Source organism: Perna viridis, chromosome 13 (assembly GCF_037379345.1).
Source record: "Perna viridis isolate PV_CMFRI_1.1 ecotype Kerala chromosome 13, ASM3737934v1, whole genome shotgun sequence".
NCBI classification, from domain to species: domain Eukaryota; kingdom Metazoa; phylum Mollusca; class Bivalvia; order Mytilida; family Mytilidae; genus Perna; species Perna viridis.
The window spans coordinates 19,166,435-19,181,676 of NC_142457.1; the positions used below are offsets into that span (position 1 = coordinate 19,166,435).

A 15,242-nucleotide genomic window follows, 5' to 3' on the forward strand; every position below is an offset into this window, starting at 1 on the left:
TATATTCTAATCCAACAAGTAATACTTGATTAACATTAAGTCAAAATTTCTTCTATAACACAATTTATTTTTTATCAAAGGTTACCACAATTTCCTGTATTTCATTTGTTTGCAAATGCTCATGCTTCTCTGCTTTAATCCCACCCACAGGTAATTGATGACTGTCAATTATAAAGAAGCTCTATTGACACCTGTGAAATATTGTTACCTATAGTTTATACAATTAGATACGCTTCTTATAATACAACAGGACTGTAATATTTATTACGTAAGAATGAGTTTTAACTCCGATTCCTGTTAAAACGAAACAGATTTAAAAGTGACCACCAGATTGCGTGGGCAACGTGGACAGAGACCAACCACGTGTCCACCATGGGCTGGTGGGAACATGTCCAAGGGTGGACACAAATTGTCCACCATTGCCCACGCCCACCGTGGGAAAAGGGAATCTTCAAAATAGTCGTTAGCCTTAGTGTATATTTTAGTATAGTGTTCAGAAATAGTAGGGAAGTTGGGTGATGTACGGCGACATAATTATTTTGATCCTGAAGGATCAAAAACCCCAAAAAAGTGTGCAAAGCAGTTGTGTATTCACCAAGCGGGGCTGTTTGCCTTACGAAAATGTAAAGCTAACAGAACACAAGTAGACGAGTCTTCTTACTTTCTAACCACGATTAATGCACCCATACACAGATCAGTGAACCACTCTGCATCATATATACAAGCTATTAGTCAATGTGAAACCACAAATAAATCATTATAACTTCATTTAGCGCTAACCTGGTGAGAAAACGTTTGTCACACTCGTATCTGAACATACTACTACTACTACTAGAGTTTTTATGTTTATATAATGATATTTTTTTAGTCAAGTCTCCTTTAAGAAAACCTCTCAAAAGTGTAGATGCATGATAGAAAAAAAAGAAGTGAATGGTCTATAAAAGTATTTGATTTGACTCATTAAAACTTTCATAATACAAAAGTCATCACATAATTTATGTGAATTGATATTAATGATAATGAAAAGAACTTTTCAACATGTTTTACTGCCTTTTTGTCATTTCACACCGTTTTGGGAGTGCAAAAAAATGATACATCCGAATAATGAAAAGTTTGTTTCCTTATGTAAGTGAACAAGATACTTATTCTTCTATAATGTCAACAATATATCTATTTCCAGGGGACAACAGTCTTCGGCCAAGGTCAATCCGCCATTTTGTGACTTTCTTTAATGGGTCACATGATCAAAAATGTCGAATACTGTGTAGGAGAATAGTTTTATTTTTTTATTTTATCGGTTGTTTGACCTTAAAATATGAATTATTACAGTTTGGAATTCTGTTCAAAATTTTCAAAATTCTCTAAAAGGTATAATTCACAAATTTTATTTCGTCACTCCCAGGAACCCGTATGTAATATGGCGTCTCAACTGTCAGGGAATGCTGCATAGATCAGCTGAAATTGCCCAATATCCTTAAAACTGTTTGCCCGTGCGACAAAGCACTTCATCTGCGCATGCATTAATGGTAATGCATGCGAGGAAACAGCCCAGATATAGCGATGGGTAAGGATATTTTTAGATTAGGTTGTCGACATTTGACCAGTCTAATTTTCCGCCATGTTTTTGTCAATATTTACAAAATGCAGTTCTGAATATCGTAAAAAAAGCGTGTTGAGTATTGATATTGAATCATGACAGCTTTCTGTTGTATATTTCAGGTATGCAGATAAGAGAGACCCCCATCTGTACCAGGTAATTATGAAAGACAATGCTGTTTAAGAAGAAACATGTTAAACAGAACAGTGAAGAAAATCCTGAATATAAATTCATCTTAGGAACCCATATACATGCAGATTTGCAACCAGTTTGGCCCTGAGTTGCAATCTCTTATCAATAAGATTCTCTAAAGTTGATGTTTTCAGTTAAAATATATTTAATGTCATGACACTGGGTACATTTGTCGACATCAGCAAAAAATCTTAAAATGGGTAATTAAAGATTTAATTGAATACAGTTATAACCTAATAGGAGACAAGTGCCATCTGAAAGACTCCTGAAGAAACAATAAGAAATTGAGGAACTATTAGAACTTACTTTGGTTTATCTTCCTTTGTTTAATACTGTCAGTCTTCCACTTCTGCTACCCATGCTCATTGGTCTAGTGAGAGATATTTAACATGCTGGGACCCCTTTTCTACCATCTCACAGAATATTTTAGGGGCCATAGTACACCGGATCCTGGTAAATTTCATTTATCCAGTTTAGGACTTTTTACTGTTTATCTTTCTTATGGAGCATATTAAGTATGTTGTTTATATGTCATCGAGTGATCAAATTTAAGGGGAAACACTTGCAAATGCAAGTTGAAATTCAATTTCGCTAGAAGAAATTATTTCCACTTGCTAAAATTTGCTAGTGGAATTCTACTGTATATAGATAAAGTCCAGAAATAACCCGAAAAACTGGAATTTAGCAAGTGCAAATTTTTAGTACTTTCTAAATTTAGCTAGTGGAAAAATTATGAAATTCAATCCCTGTCATACACATCTTATGTTATGTTATGCAAAGGATTTCTTAAACTTATTAGTAAAGTGTTTCAATTTAAGGCAGGAATGAAGATAACAGATGCATGCATTGATACCGATTGTCTATTTACAAGTAGTTTTATATTGCAACAGTTACTGATAGACGAAAAACTACAGCAAAAGCTTTTTAGGGTTGTTTCAGTAAATTATTTGCTTGGTATAACATCATCTATGCGTAGAATAAGTCAATTATGAAAACAACTTGTAATATAAGAAGACTTTTGACTACTTGTTATATCATTAATCAGCAAATGTACAAGTACAGCGTAAATCATTTTGGAAATATTTTTGCTTTTCCTTTTAACATATTCTCACTAACATTGACATTTGGGGTATAGATACAACCTTCAAAATAAGTTTGGATCATACAGAACCAAATTCTTCATGTATATTTTTCTCTTTAGATGGAATTCACAAAAACCTCTAAAATTTACAAGAAAAGTGACATTTTTATTGGACATGAGCTATTAGTTTCATGTTGCAATTATATACTTTGTTTCATTGGTAATTTGTTGTACTTAACATGTTCACAGACTTCCTTAAAGCTGTGAGTGTAGACGGATAACATTGGGGTTGGACATTATTAGGCTGGTTCAGTACAACAATACTGTAATATAAGTCTAGTGTAATGCAAATTCAGAAATATAAATTGATTCTATCATGTTAGTAATGTTCTTTTCCTTCTGTTACAGTCCTCCCAGTACCCATCCAAAAGTTACAATGACGGATACAGGGATTCAGACCGATATAAACGGGACTCCTCATATGACAGGTCCAGGGATAGTCCAAACCGTGGTAGTCCCAGATATCATAACAAGAATTCATATATTGAGAGGTCTAAAGAAAGAATGGATAAAGGTGTGCTATTATTGTGGTGATACCAATGTTTTTGTCTCCTAGAATTTATCTCGGAGCTTGCTGTTTTTTTAAAATAAAAATATGCAAGTTTCCTTCATATACAGTAATTCCTAGACTTTTTAGTTCCCAAACAGTGCTCGCCTTTAGCTACTAGCCCGAAGCCTGGGGCTAGTAAACATTATTCTGACTAGTTAAATGATGTGTACATTTCTTGTTTAGGGCTAGTTGAATCCTAAACAGTCCTCTGTTATTCAGGCTAGTTGTTGAGCATTTTGAAGGAACTGCCCAAATGCTCAGATTTCACCAAAAACATACAAGAAATACATTTTGTTGACCAGATATTGTACTTTGTTGTGATTTATCTCAACCAAATGAATATGTGAACAGTGGATGAGTAAATAAATGCTTGTCTTTTCCAATTAACAGGATTGAATGGTAATAACAAAATTACTAAACTGTTAAAATATAGGCAGTAGTCAAAAGGAAAGTCAAAATAACAAATGGCGATATCAGATGAAAAACCTAAAAGCTGGAAACCACAGCAATGCTCTTGACTTGGAAGATTTACATGTATATAGTTTGTTGGTCTAGTATCCAGGTTACTGAAATAACGATTTCCTTTCTGTCCTAGGTGAGAAAATGGGGGTCAGAGGCCTCAGACCGCCACTAATTTGAAGCCCTGCACTTTAGTGGAGGTTAGAATATTTCAGCAGTTTATTTTTTTTAATTCAGTTTTGATATTTGTGTAAAACAAGCTCAAAATAAATGAATTAATATTACAGGATCCAGTAGTTCACCCATTAATCATACAGCCAGATCAAGTGAGAGAAGTCAAAATGGAGGACATTACAAGTCCAATGTTCATGACAGCAGAGACAAGAAGAATGAGGTATGTACTATTGTTAATGTATTTGTAGGAATTTGTTAAGGCATGCTACTTTATGTATTATGAGGGTATTTAGCCTACAAAATACTCTGAACTTGACCTGTGGAAAGTTTATTTAATAAGACTTATGGTAAACAGTCTTCACTTCTGTATGTTGTCTTAAAAGTGTCTTGAATGGGTAGCAAAAATGATCGATTAGACTTAAAATTGAAAATGTGGTTTGGCCAGCTGTAATATTAGCAGTTGGTGCAGCTTGTTTGGTTTGGAAGGCATGGGGCTATGGGTCATTCGCCTTTCTGGCAACAAATGTCCCTTTCCCAAAATTTCCTTCCCAACCACAGCATATTGCTAGAGAATAAAGGCATGGTGCAACACCATACAAGATATGTATTATGAAGCCTCTAAGCTTGTATAATTTCCAGTCACTTGGTACTCTCTCCTTAGTAAGAGATCCTATCGTCTGAATATAGCTGAAATATTGCTGCTCGGACGTTAAACCCCAACAAACAAACAAAACAAATAGTAAGAGCTCCAACGATGCTTCACACTAGAGCTACATATGTATGTTACTGGAAGACTAATGTGTGCCAGTCACTGTTAGTCTTCTAATACTGTAGCTTTTTTTTCTTCTATTAAACTAGAAAATATACCATAAGACTTTCCTCTAAGTATGCTTTTACGTAAGGTGTGTATTTCAGTAAGAATAGATACAGGGTTAATACTCCTGAACAATGATTCAACAGATAAATTCTGGTAAAAATTACCAAAGGACATTATCCAGACTTTTACTGAATCACTGGCTCAATGTTACTCATAATCCTTGTATTTATTCAGGTTTCTGTCATTTTCAGCAACAATATGAAATGTGGGGGTCTTGCTACATGTAATATATAAATATTTTCTTCAATTATCTTTCAGGTTACTAAGACAGCAGTTAGGGTCTGTGGCGAGTGGTCAGAGCATATTAGTACATCCTCCCACACTCTGGGGAAGAAGTATTATTACAACAGCAAAACTGAGGAATCAACATGGACAAAGCCTAAAGAATGGAATGATGAGTAAGATTTTATACTTAGACTGCAGTAATCATCTACTGGTTCATTGGTGTGTCATGATCTTTCAAGCTACAATGTGGAAATTGATACTAACAATTTAACTAGAATAGGTATGGTGAATATGTCAAAGAGACAACAACCCTACTGGGATGAAATTGTTAGCCCAAGGCCACCCATTGGTCTTCAATGAAGGGCAAGGAAACCCTCACACCACAGGGCAGGCTGCAGCTGCCCCCAATCATTTATTATACACAGGTACAGCGAAAGAGTTGCCCCTGTATATGCAAGTGACATAAAAATTAACTAAAGGTGAAAACGGAATAAGACATGCAGAGGCCAGAAATTTCTGATACATGAAACATTTCTTCGATTCCTATCCGATTTCTCAATTACCTTAAGTAGCACTCCAGCATAGAATCATGCAAAATGTGAATCATAGGTGAAAAGCCTACATATTTTTATTTTTTATATTTTGTTTGAAATGCCTTGGTAAACTGAAATTAACATTCCGTTTCTAGATAACCTGTGCTCTTAGGAGATAAAAATTATGTAGAATGCACTGTACAAAATTAAGGGAGATAACTCTGTAAACGACACTCATGTACAATAGAATCTTTTAGATTTTCAACGTTGATTATCTCCTAAGAGCAGGCAGATTTGAATGAATAATTACACATTTCATAAAACACAATATCAAAAATAAAAATATATAGCCTTTTTTGAGGTGCATCACATTTTACAGAATTTGCATGATTCTTACAAAGACTACTACTTATGTGGAAATCAAAAACAGAGTAATAGGAGCAAGAAATTATGTTTCTCAATCACAAACCATGGGCAGTATAGAGCACTGAAGATTTTGCTGAAACTGTAAGGAATATAGGCTAGTCATTACCTACTGACATGCCTTTGTGACATTTTTTTTTGGCATTTGTTGAAATGTAATAGAAAAAATTATAACCAAGACCTGTGTATAAATCACAATATGTATTGGACCGTGGCAGAGTGGAAATGTTCCACCCCTTATTAAGACAAAGATTGAGGTCAAAAGACTTGTATGTCAATGTACTTTTAATACACATATGATGTTTATGTTTTTAAAAAGATTTATTCCTGCGAGAGATTTCTTTCAAGTATGTACAGACATGATTTTTTTCCGCTCTTTAGTGGAATTCCACTATTTCAAATCAGTTACGATTCTTTTTTTACTGTATAATTACTTCCGATTTTGCTGATTTCCGCTTTGTTTGTAGACCTTATAAAATGATCTCTGTATGTATTGAAGATAAAAGTTTATATTACATACACATATCATTTCAATATACCCTTTAAAACACTTTTGCTAGAAGTTTCTTGTAAGCTTTACCATGAATTTATTGTTATTTCTTAATGATTCTACAAATTTACAAGGTTAAAAAAGCAAACAAAAATAGATTCTCCATCATTTATGAGTGGTTTAAGTTATTTCTGCACTTAAGGTAAATAGTGTTTATTAACTTGCAAGGTTTGGCGAGCATTTTAAAATCTAAATATTACTATGAAGAGTGGATGTATACATTTAGTTTAAACCAATAACAGACAGAAGAATAATCAATTTCTCCTATATCAGTTGTTTAGAAAACTTGAAACTGTATTGTAAAACTGTGGACTTTAATCACCACTCATTAGTGAACAAGTTGAGTGCATAATCAATGGCTCGGGAACAGGATAACTTATGAATTGTATGAATATTTTATGTCCGTTGTAGTCTCTTGATACCTTGCTTACTAGCAAGTTTGCTAAATAGTTCTCCTCATTGTAAGTGATGAGGTCTTTTATAATGCTTTAACATCTTTTGTAGTTTATGTACTAAGCCAAGAACAACAAGTACACCTAATGATAAATCACATTCATCTAGTAAATGTAAGTATTATTGGAATGTCATGAAGAAATCAGTAGGTCAAAGTAGAGGTATATTGGAAATACAGTCGTGGCGAAATTTGTTGGACTGTCGGACATGACTGGTACTTATAGCTGCTGGTCCGATAAAATTAGCGTGATTTCCAGACCAGATGTCTGGTACATTTTTTTTTATTAGACACGCTTCAACCGGGACATCCAGTTTAAAGATGGCGTCCAAATCAAGCAAATTTAAATTGAATCAGAGAAATCAAGCAGATAATTGTTCAGTCCAGCAGATTTTGTTAGGTTGCCTGACCAATTGCCCGACAGGTCTGGGAAATATCTGTGAGACATTGGCTCCAGGAATACTATTTGTAAGATAGTAATGCTTTTATTGAGTCTGTCTAGCCTTCAGCATAGAATGATCCTCTCTTGATGACAAGTTCATATTAGTCCCCCATCAATAATTGTATGAAACCAAAACAGTTGACTAGATAATATATAATACAAAAAAAAGCAATACTACAACAAAACCAGTTCCTGACTTGTATTAAAATACAGGTGATATATGTACAATGAATTTGTCTTGGACACCGAACACTTATTTGAATGGCATGGCCATTGTCCATAGGCAGCTTGCTTTCCTTCAATAACATAATCAAAAATGTTTTTACTTTGCAATCATTCTGGAATGTTGGCAAAGCAATCTGGATCGACTGGTATAAGTAAGACTATACATGTAAGAAAACTATTGACACAATTCTATATTATGACACATTTTAAACTATTAAATGGCCTGTTTTGTTTCGGGATTTGATACATGTACATGGTCTCCTCTAAAATATTCTTAAATTAAGAACCCTTTATTTTCATCACTCACTTGAATTCTTATTTTATTGATTGTAGCTGCCAGTGTTCACAATTCCACAAGAAGTGAAAACAGGACAGTTTCTGACAAGAACTCACTTAGAAACTCAGACTTTGATGCTGGAAGTGGAAAGCCAGACAAACAGTTTCTCATCCAAAAGTTCCAGGAAAGTCAAATTGACTATAGTGCTAGTCAAGGGTCAACTTCATCCTCTTCCCATCGGACAGACCATTCTAAGTCGGACTATAGACGTGATAATTATGATAGACGGCGGAGACGGGACAGTGACAGTCGATCCTACGGACATCGGACACCTAAAAAACATGGTGAGTTACGAAATGGGAATAAATTAAAAGTTCCTATTGTAAAAATTAAATGGATTTATGGATTATCGATATTCTAAGTTGGTAAGTATGATAAGATAAGTTGCATTTATTCCAATCCTTAACCCATAATCACTGCAACAATTCATTCATAAGAAATACATATTGTGCAGCTAATCAAACATGATATGCATAACATAGTAAACTTTTGTGATGGAGTTGGGTTTCCCTTTGTTGAATAATATAATTTTAGTCTATGCCAATCATGGACAGAGCTCATTCGGCGAGGAGAGTGTGTGAGACTTTCTTCTCGGAAAGCTAATAATACATTTCTACACAGTCAATAAATTCCAAATTGTTACTAAATTAAATAAATAAATATAAAATGGTATCCACTGCGCAATCGTCTACTTCAGTGTTGACAAATTTCGTCACTTCTGTCAGAATATTATTTAGCCATTCATAATTCTGGTCTTACATTGTACATATATACATCACTGATGTTCTGTCCATAATATCCAGTTTTGTCAGGGGATTTTCATTTGATTAAAGACCAATTCTATTCCTTCAAGTCATTGTATGTGCTGTAATGTTAAACATGAAATTGAATTAGCTCAGTATTTTATTATATACCTGTTGGTCAAGTAAGTTAGTTATAGTACAAGAGGGCGCTTCAGTCTGTCTATCATAAATGTTGAGGAATTTTCCTATCAAAAAAGAAAGTTAGTCTTGTAGTCTATACAACAAGTTTAAGGAAGAAATAATATCTGAGCATACCAACTTGACATGCACAAAGTTTCAAATGATCATGGTATTGTTTTTCATATTGATGAATAGTGACGGTGATTCTACAGGTATCATACCACTGCTGCTGTCATAGATGCAGAGTATTGGCTTTTCTTGTTTCCCCAATTTTGGCTGCAAATAATGCTTTACTGATTGTGAATCTTTCCATATAGTACACTGTATGTACAATAATGTTCAATTGTTGAAGTATTACAAATGGAAGGATTTTACAAATGTTCACATAGAATACAGCGTAAAATATGGATTGCCATTAAGAAATATAAACAGGTTTGCAGGAATGTCAGTAGTATTTTATGTAGGAGGGGAAAAAATAGCAGGTAAACTGATGAAAATTTTGCAAGAGTTCACTTATTTTTGAAACCAGAATAGCTGTAAAATTTTGTGTGGTACACCCTTGTATGTGTCAAATCACATCCCATTGGCTGCTTTTCATTACATCAACCAATAGTGATCGCGCTTATTGAACAAAAATATTGACGTTAGGGAAAAAATGTATTTGTAAAAGTTGTGTCTTTATGACAATATTTTGGATCCCCCCCCCCAAAAAAAAAGAGCGATCTTGATTCCAAGGAAAAGATTAAACTGTATGATCAATCTAAACCAAAATGATTAATTGTTCTAAACTTTAAAACAGAGTTTCAAATTTGTGACGATTCGCATGGAAAGTTAACTATGTCAACTATGCCATTCAGCTGTCTGGAGACGAGTCTGAGGAAAATTATTGACAGTGACTGAGTTTTTCGATTTGTTTAAAAGTAAAGTAACGATAAATGAAATCAAAATTTAATTTTTATTTACTTAAAGCAGAACTTTTCAGAAATGAAATGCTCTATAAAGTCACCAGTAGTGTCTCAATTACGCATGTACATATGCACTTGTTGCAGTGTGTTTTCATCAAGTGACAAATCATAAGTCATACATATTACAGAACATCTTTAGGTTTATCAAATTATTCATTTTTGTCATACTAACATTTTAAACAACAAAATACCTTAGAATCTGAAAAGGACAATTGATTGGCATTTGATTACATAAATTTTCAGGGCTGGTAAATTTTAATCAGAATAGGTAACTTTTTGATGTAGCCAGCCCTGTGGTCTGGTAGATATTTTCTACGAGTTTCCTACCCTGACACGATGTGTGTTTTCTTAGCTTGAAGGCTTACAGATACTTATATACATGTACTATTTTGCCAATAAGCAGTCAGCCAGTAATTGGGTGTATTAAAAGGAAAACATGGTGCTTAGTCCCTCTATTTTGGGATAGTTTGGACACTGTAAACCTGCTTATACAAAACACTGTATAACTTTATCTACATCAAAGCATATATGCTGAATTTAAATTCTACAACTAGGGTATCACAGATCGTAAAATATGCAGATGCAGTTAGTTACATGTACATGTATAGAGTTACATAGGGTTTGAAAGTTCATAATATTTGTATAGATCTGCTTTAAGAATTTTTTTATACTGTACATGTTAATGTAGATTAAACATTTTTTTATGCCCTAATGTAAGTTTGGATTAAAATTTTTAGAATGGGCAATTTTTATTGGTCTTCAGAATTTCTATTGGCCATTCTTTTACATTCTGAAAAAAAAGTTTTGAAACTTGAAAAGTCTACATATATGTACAATGTATATAGGACCCTTTCACTCTTGGAAGTAAATTTAAAATCCTCTGAAATAGGGTGATTTTCCTATTGGTCTAAATGTCAGGTCCATACCTTCCTAGTGTTAATTCCAGACAATTGCAAACGGGGCCAGTGGCCCCCTTGACAGTAAAACAGAGGGTCATTATCACATAACAGTAGTCAACTCAACAAATCAGTTAACCTCTGGTTTTTTATATTCTATACTAATTAATTTTCAGTATACACTTTAAATGAATAAATCATTGTTCTAGTATTTAGTATTTGTTTATTAAACAATAATGCTGTTCTGCTAATTAATGTTGTCCTTCATTTACATGTAGATGTTGCTGCTGGTCCATTCAAAATCTTTCTGTTCTTTTTCTTTCTCCAATCATCCAACACCTTGTCGAACTAAAATGCACCTATTTGACCACCCTCACACCTAACCATCATCTAGTCATCAAGTCTGTCTGCTGATATTCTATTTCTTAAGAATGATTTTATCTTATTTTGACTACTGAACCCTCATTCACAATGTGCACTGTGAATTGGGCCTGTAACAACCATTGCAGCTAATTTCAATAAATTTGGGAAATCTTGTCCACGGAACTTATTGATAAGTCCCCAAAGTTCAACAAGTTTGAATTGGTTTTATCAAACTCCATTCTTATTTGGTTTCTTCAGGGTTGATTAACGGCTGAGCTACCTCACCATCTTCATGTTGTTTTTCTTTTCCAAAATGATAATCACTACATTTAATTGCTAATTGCCCCAATTATGTAGGGCTTCACCACTGTACATCGACACCGGTCTCATGCACAGGACACCAAATGTATAAACAATATTGGAGTCCCCTTTGGGGAATCTCGCCTTCAGTTTTAGTGTGGGTTGGTCAATAAATCATTTTTGATACTTTTCAGGTTTCTGTTTCCTTTTGTGGCTGTCTTTAAAAACCAGTTTACTATCATCATTAGTAATCAAATCTTTGGCTAAGATATGTGTCCTTTTCTTCATTGATTTTACCACTTCTGATTTTTGCAAGATTTCTAATGCTGTGATTAACACACGCGTCTACCATTGAAATATCCAAGTGAGTTTTTTGAAATACAAGACAGAGCAAACATCCATTAATGAACAATTTGTTCTAATGAAGTCAGAGTTTCTTTTTTTTCTTTTTTTTTTGCATAACCTTTGGCTTTAGCATCATTGACACTCAGTACTCAACTGAAATCAAAGAATCAAACAACGAAATACGGTTTCAACTGCTTTGTAAATAAACATCCAGCGTACTTCATGTACTTCTCTAACCTTCAGTGAAGGTTCATCTAATAATTTTTTGGATACTTTCAACTCTTGTCATCATGACGAAGAGAAGATGGTTTGAAGAAATAAAACATACCAGTCAATGTCTCTTAGTAATCTTTAAGGTAGGGAACATTTTGGGCAGCTTGAGAACTAACATGCAAGTTTATGGACAAGACAGTGGTAGTTGATCATCATTGGACTTTTCAAAAGTAATTGTCCTGCACAACCTTTACCTTTGCCTGTCATTGCAGTGGTACTGTCACTTCCAAACCCCATTACTTTTGAAATATTGACATTTCATGTCGCAAGTGAATTGTGTGTTTCTTGAGAAATAGCCTCTCCAGTGCGACTCAGGATTCTAAAAATCGAAATGAAATGCGTACTCGGGTAAATGTTTCTGGGTCAACAAACCTTGCATAGACGACAAGTTTTTATGTACAGAAATATCTGTACTTTCATCAGCAAACACACAAATTTATGGGGATCTTAATAGATTTAAGTCTAGGTTTTTTCTAATGACTCGCGATTGACTTGAGGATGTCATTTGCTGTGGTTTCAGATGTGTATGTTACGGTTTTTGAATGAGAAAGCTTTTCAACATTTGGACATTTCATCAGCTTTAGGAAATCCATCAAACTGTCATATTTGTGCATAAGGAGGTCTTCACTTGCAAGCCAGTACACACAATGAAATGCTACCATTATTACAGATTCATTATCTGAGTAGGCAGATTTAGCAACTATTTGAACTAAATCAGCAGTTTTAGGTTGAACAGCTAACTTGTGGTCATTTGTTTGTGCATGTATTGTAAGTGTACTTTTACTGAAATTGTTAGTACCAATTGTAAAGGTATTGTGTTTTCGATTTAATACAAAGATCAGACTGCATTATATTCTTCTTGGAATCATATGACTCCCATGAATATTCATTTTCCCACTTTATTTGAAACTTTCTGGGTTCGTCAGTGCCAGTCATATCCGATTGCAATTTTTGTCCGTCCATGCATTGTTGTCTGTTGTCAGTCGACTGCAGTATCTTTTGATTTAGAGATCGACTTACAGAAAACTGCGCTCCCGCATGGTCCACCCGTCACACTTTTTATGCGCCATATGTAAATAAATAAGGGCACTGTCTGGAATGAACACTGCCTTCCATATCATGCATTTGGATTGATACATAAATATATTGCATGGGCATTTTTTTCGTGTGGGGCAGAGTATAATTGAGCAGTGCTATCATAAGTATTCTGGTAAATTTTAGATGTACATGTATAGTAATGGGGGTATTTTTCCTTGTGTCCAAACTTGGGGACCCATTTCCTACACCATCGATTGGAATTAAATGGAACTTTCACAGAATATTTATTAGATATTGAAGATGTGCACTTCTTATTTCAGATTTTTGTTTTGGTGGGCTGCCTTATTGTGAATATAGGGTATTCATGTCTCGTCCACGTCTCCTTCTACACTGTAGGATGATATTCACAAATTTATATCTTTTCAGTAAGGAGGTATTTTGCGAGTCAGTTAGGCAATGACAAACAAATATTTAATTTTGAGCCGAAAACTCTCAAATCATCATCTTTCACTATTTTTGATCAAATTTTGTTTCATGGGTAGTCCTAATTGAGATCTTCAGTAATATTGAATTTAAATGTCATTGGTCAAATGGTGCATGCTATCAAATGGTAGAGCATAGGTGGGGTATCAAGGCTTACGTATAGAGAATATAGAAGACTAATTTATAGGGGCAATTTTTATTTTATTTTTGATTTTTTATACCCCCACAAAATGAGCAGGTGGTGTATTGTTATCATCTTGTCCTTCCCTGTGAATTCTGTCTAAATTACCTTGGCGCCCAATGGTTGAATTGATTTCAAATTTGGTGTGTTGGCTTTATATACGGTACATTGTACATGTACACTAGTGTACATATGTAGATGGGGCATATGTTTCAAGCAATTTTGTGGACATTTTTCACTATATGGAATAAAAGAAACATTTGTTGTCTCAGAAATCTCTCCACTCCCAATGAATTGTTTGATTTCAAATTTGTTGTGTTGCTTTATATAGCTTGGGAATACCTTGTGGTTTTGGTTGCTGTCTTATCTCATTTTCCTGTGCAAGTTGGGGTATGCTTAGCACAAATGTAACTCTATGTTGTTGCTGTCTTGTTTTCTATCTCTAAGGATTGTTTTTTTTTTTTTAGTGTAATTTTGTTGAGCAGTGCTCACTTGCAGATATCCCATGCGTCAGGTATGAACCCAAAAGGTATTCAGATGGGAAAGGTGCAGAATAAGATGAAAAAAAATTGTGGAAGTTAAATCAAATTCCATTCGGCATTTTAGAGGAGTTGCTTATTAGAACTGGGGAGTGACGAATGAACGGTAGATCACTACATACATGTATGTGTACTTGTACTTCCAGCTTTACAGGTGTATAATAAAATGCTGTATACACAGCTTGCTCATTTGTGCAAGTTTAAAGCCTTAGCTGTACTTTCTTATAGTGCTTTTTGTCCATTTTAATCATTTTTGCATAGACATTTCCTGAAATTCATTTAATCACTCAACAGTTTGTGTCCTTTTGAATTTCTTTAATGTTTTTGTAAGCAAGAAAATATGCATCTTCTACATGTGTATGACAGGGCTTTTGGCTAAAAAATACTACATTGAGTATGTATGGGAAATAAGGTTTGATAAGAAAAAGGTTTTAAAAGAACTAGAACTCAAAATATATTTATACATGTACATGTTATATATAGGTATAATTTCATTAAAGAAATCCCATTGCTTTCTGTTCAAACTTAATTCCTAAGTTACGCCTTTTGTGTATCAAATTATGAAACCTAGAAGTTTTATCTAAAATGTATTGTACTTTAAGATTGATAGAGTTTATGAAACTTTCTGTGAGTCAAGGGATAGAAATTAGCAGTTGCTCAGTAGTGGCCAGTGACTACTAGATTCTGAGCTGGGCTACCAAACTTTTAAGGATAAAATTTAGAAAACAGAGAAAATATTAAACAAAAATATGGTCTGGGC

At 34.1% G+C, this 15,242-nt stretch overlaps 1 protein-coding gene across 1 annotated transcript in view; it reads left to right on the forward strand.

Annotated features, from left to right (window-relative positions):
* The first annotated feature begins 1,400 nt into the window (after positions 1 to 1,400).
* Positions 1,401 to 15,242, forward strand: part of LOC148599844 (WW domain-containing adapter protein with coiled-coil-like) — a 31,843-nt gene continuing 18,001 nt past the window's right edge. Inside the window, exons 1-7 of the mRNA XM_088558773.1 lie at positions 1,401 to 1,564; positions 1,720 to 1,753; positions 3,279 to 3,444; positions 4,227 to 4,333; positions 5,249 to 5,388; positions 7,226 to 7,287; positions 8,173 to 8,460. Of these exons, the coding sequence (XP_088414899.1) occupies positions 1,524 to 1,564; positions 1,720 to 1,753; positions 3,279 to 3,444; positions 4,227 to 4,333; positions 5,249 to 5,388; positions 7,226 to 7,287; positions 8,173 to 8,460 (838 nt within the window). The 5' untranslated portion in view covers positions 1,401 to 1,523. The remainder of the gene's footprint in view (positions 1,565 to 1,719; positions 1,754 to 3,278; positions 3,445 to 4,226; positions 4,334 to 5,248; positions 5,389 to 7,225; positions 7,288 to 8,172; positions 8,461 to 15,242) is intronic.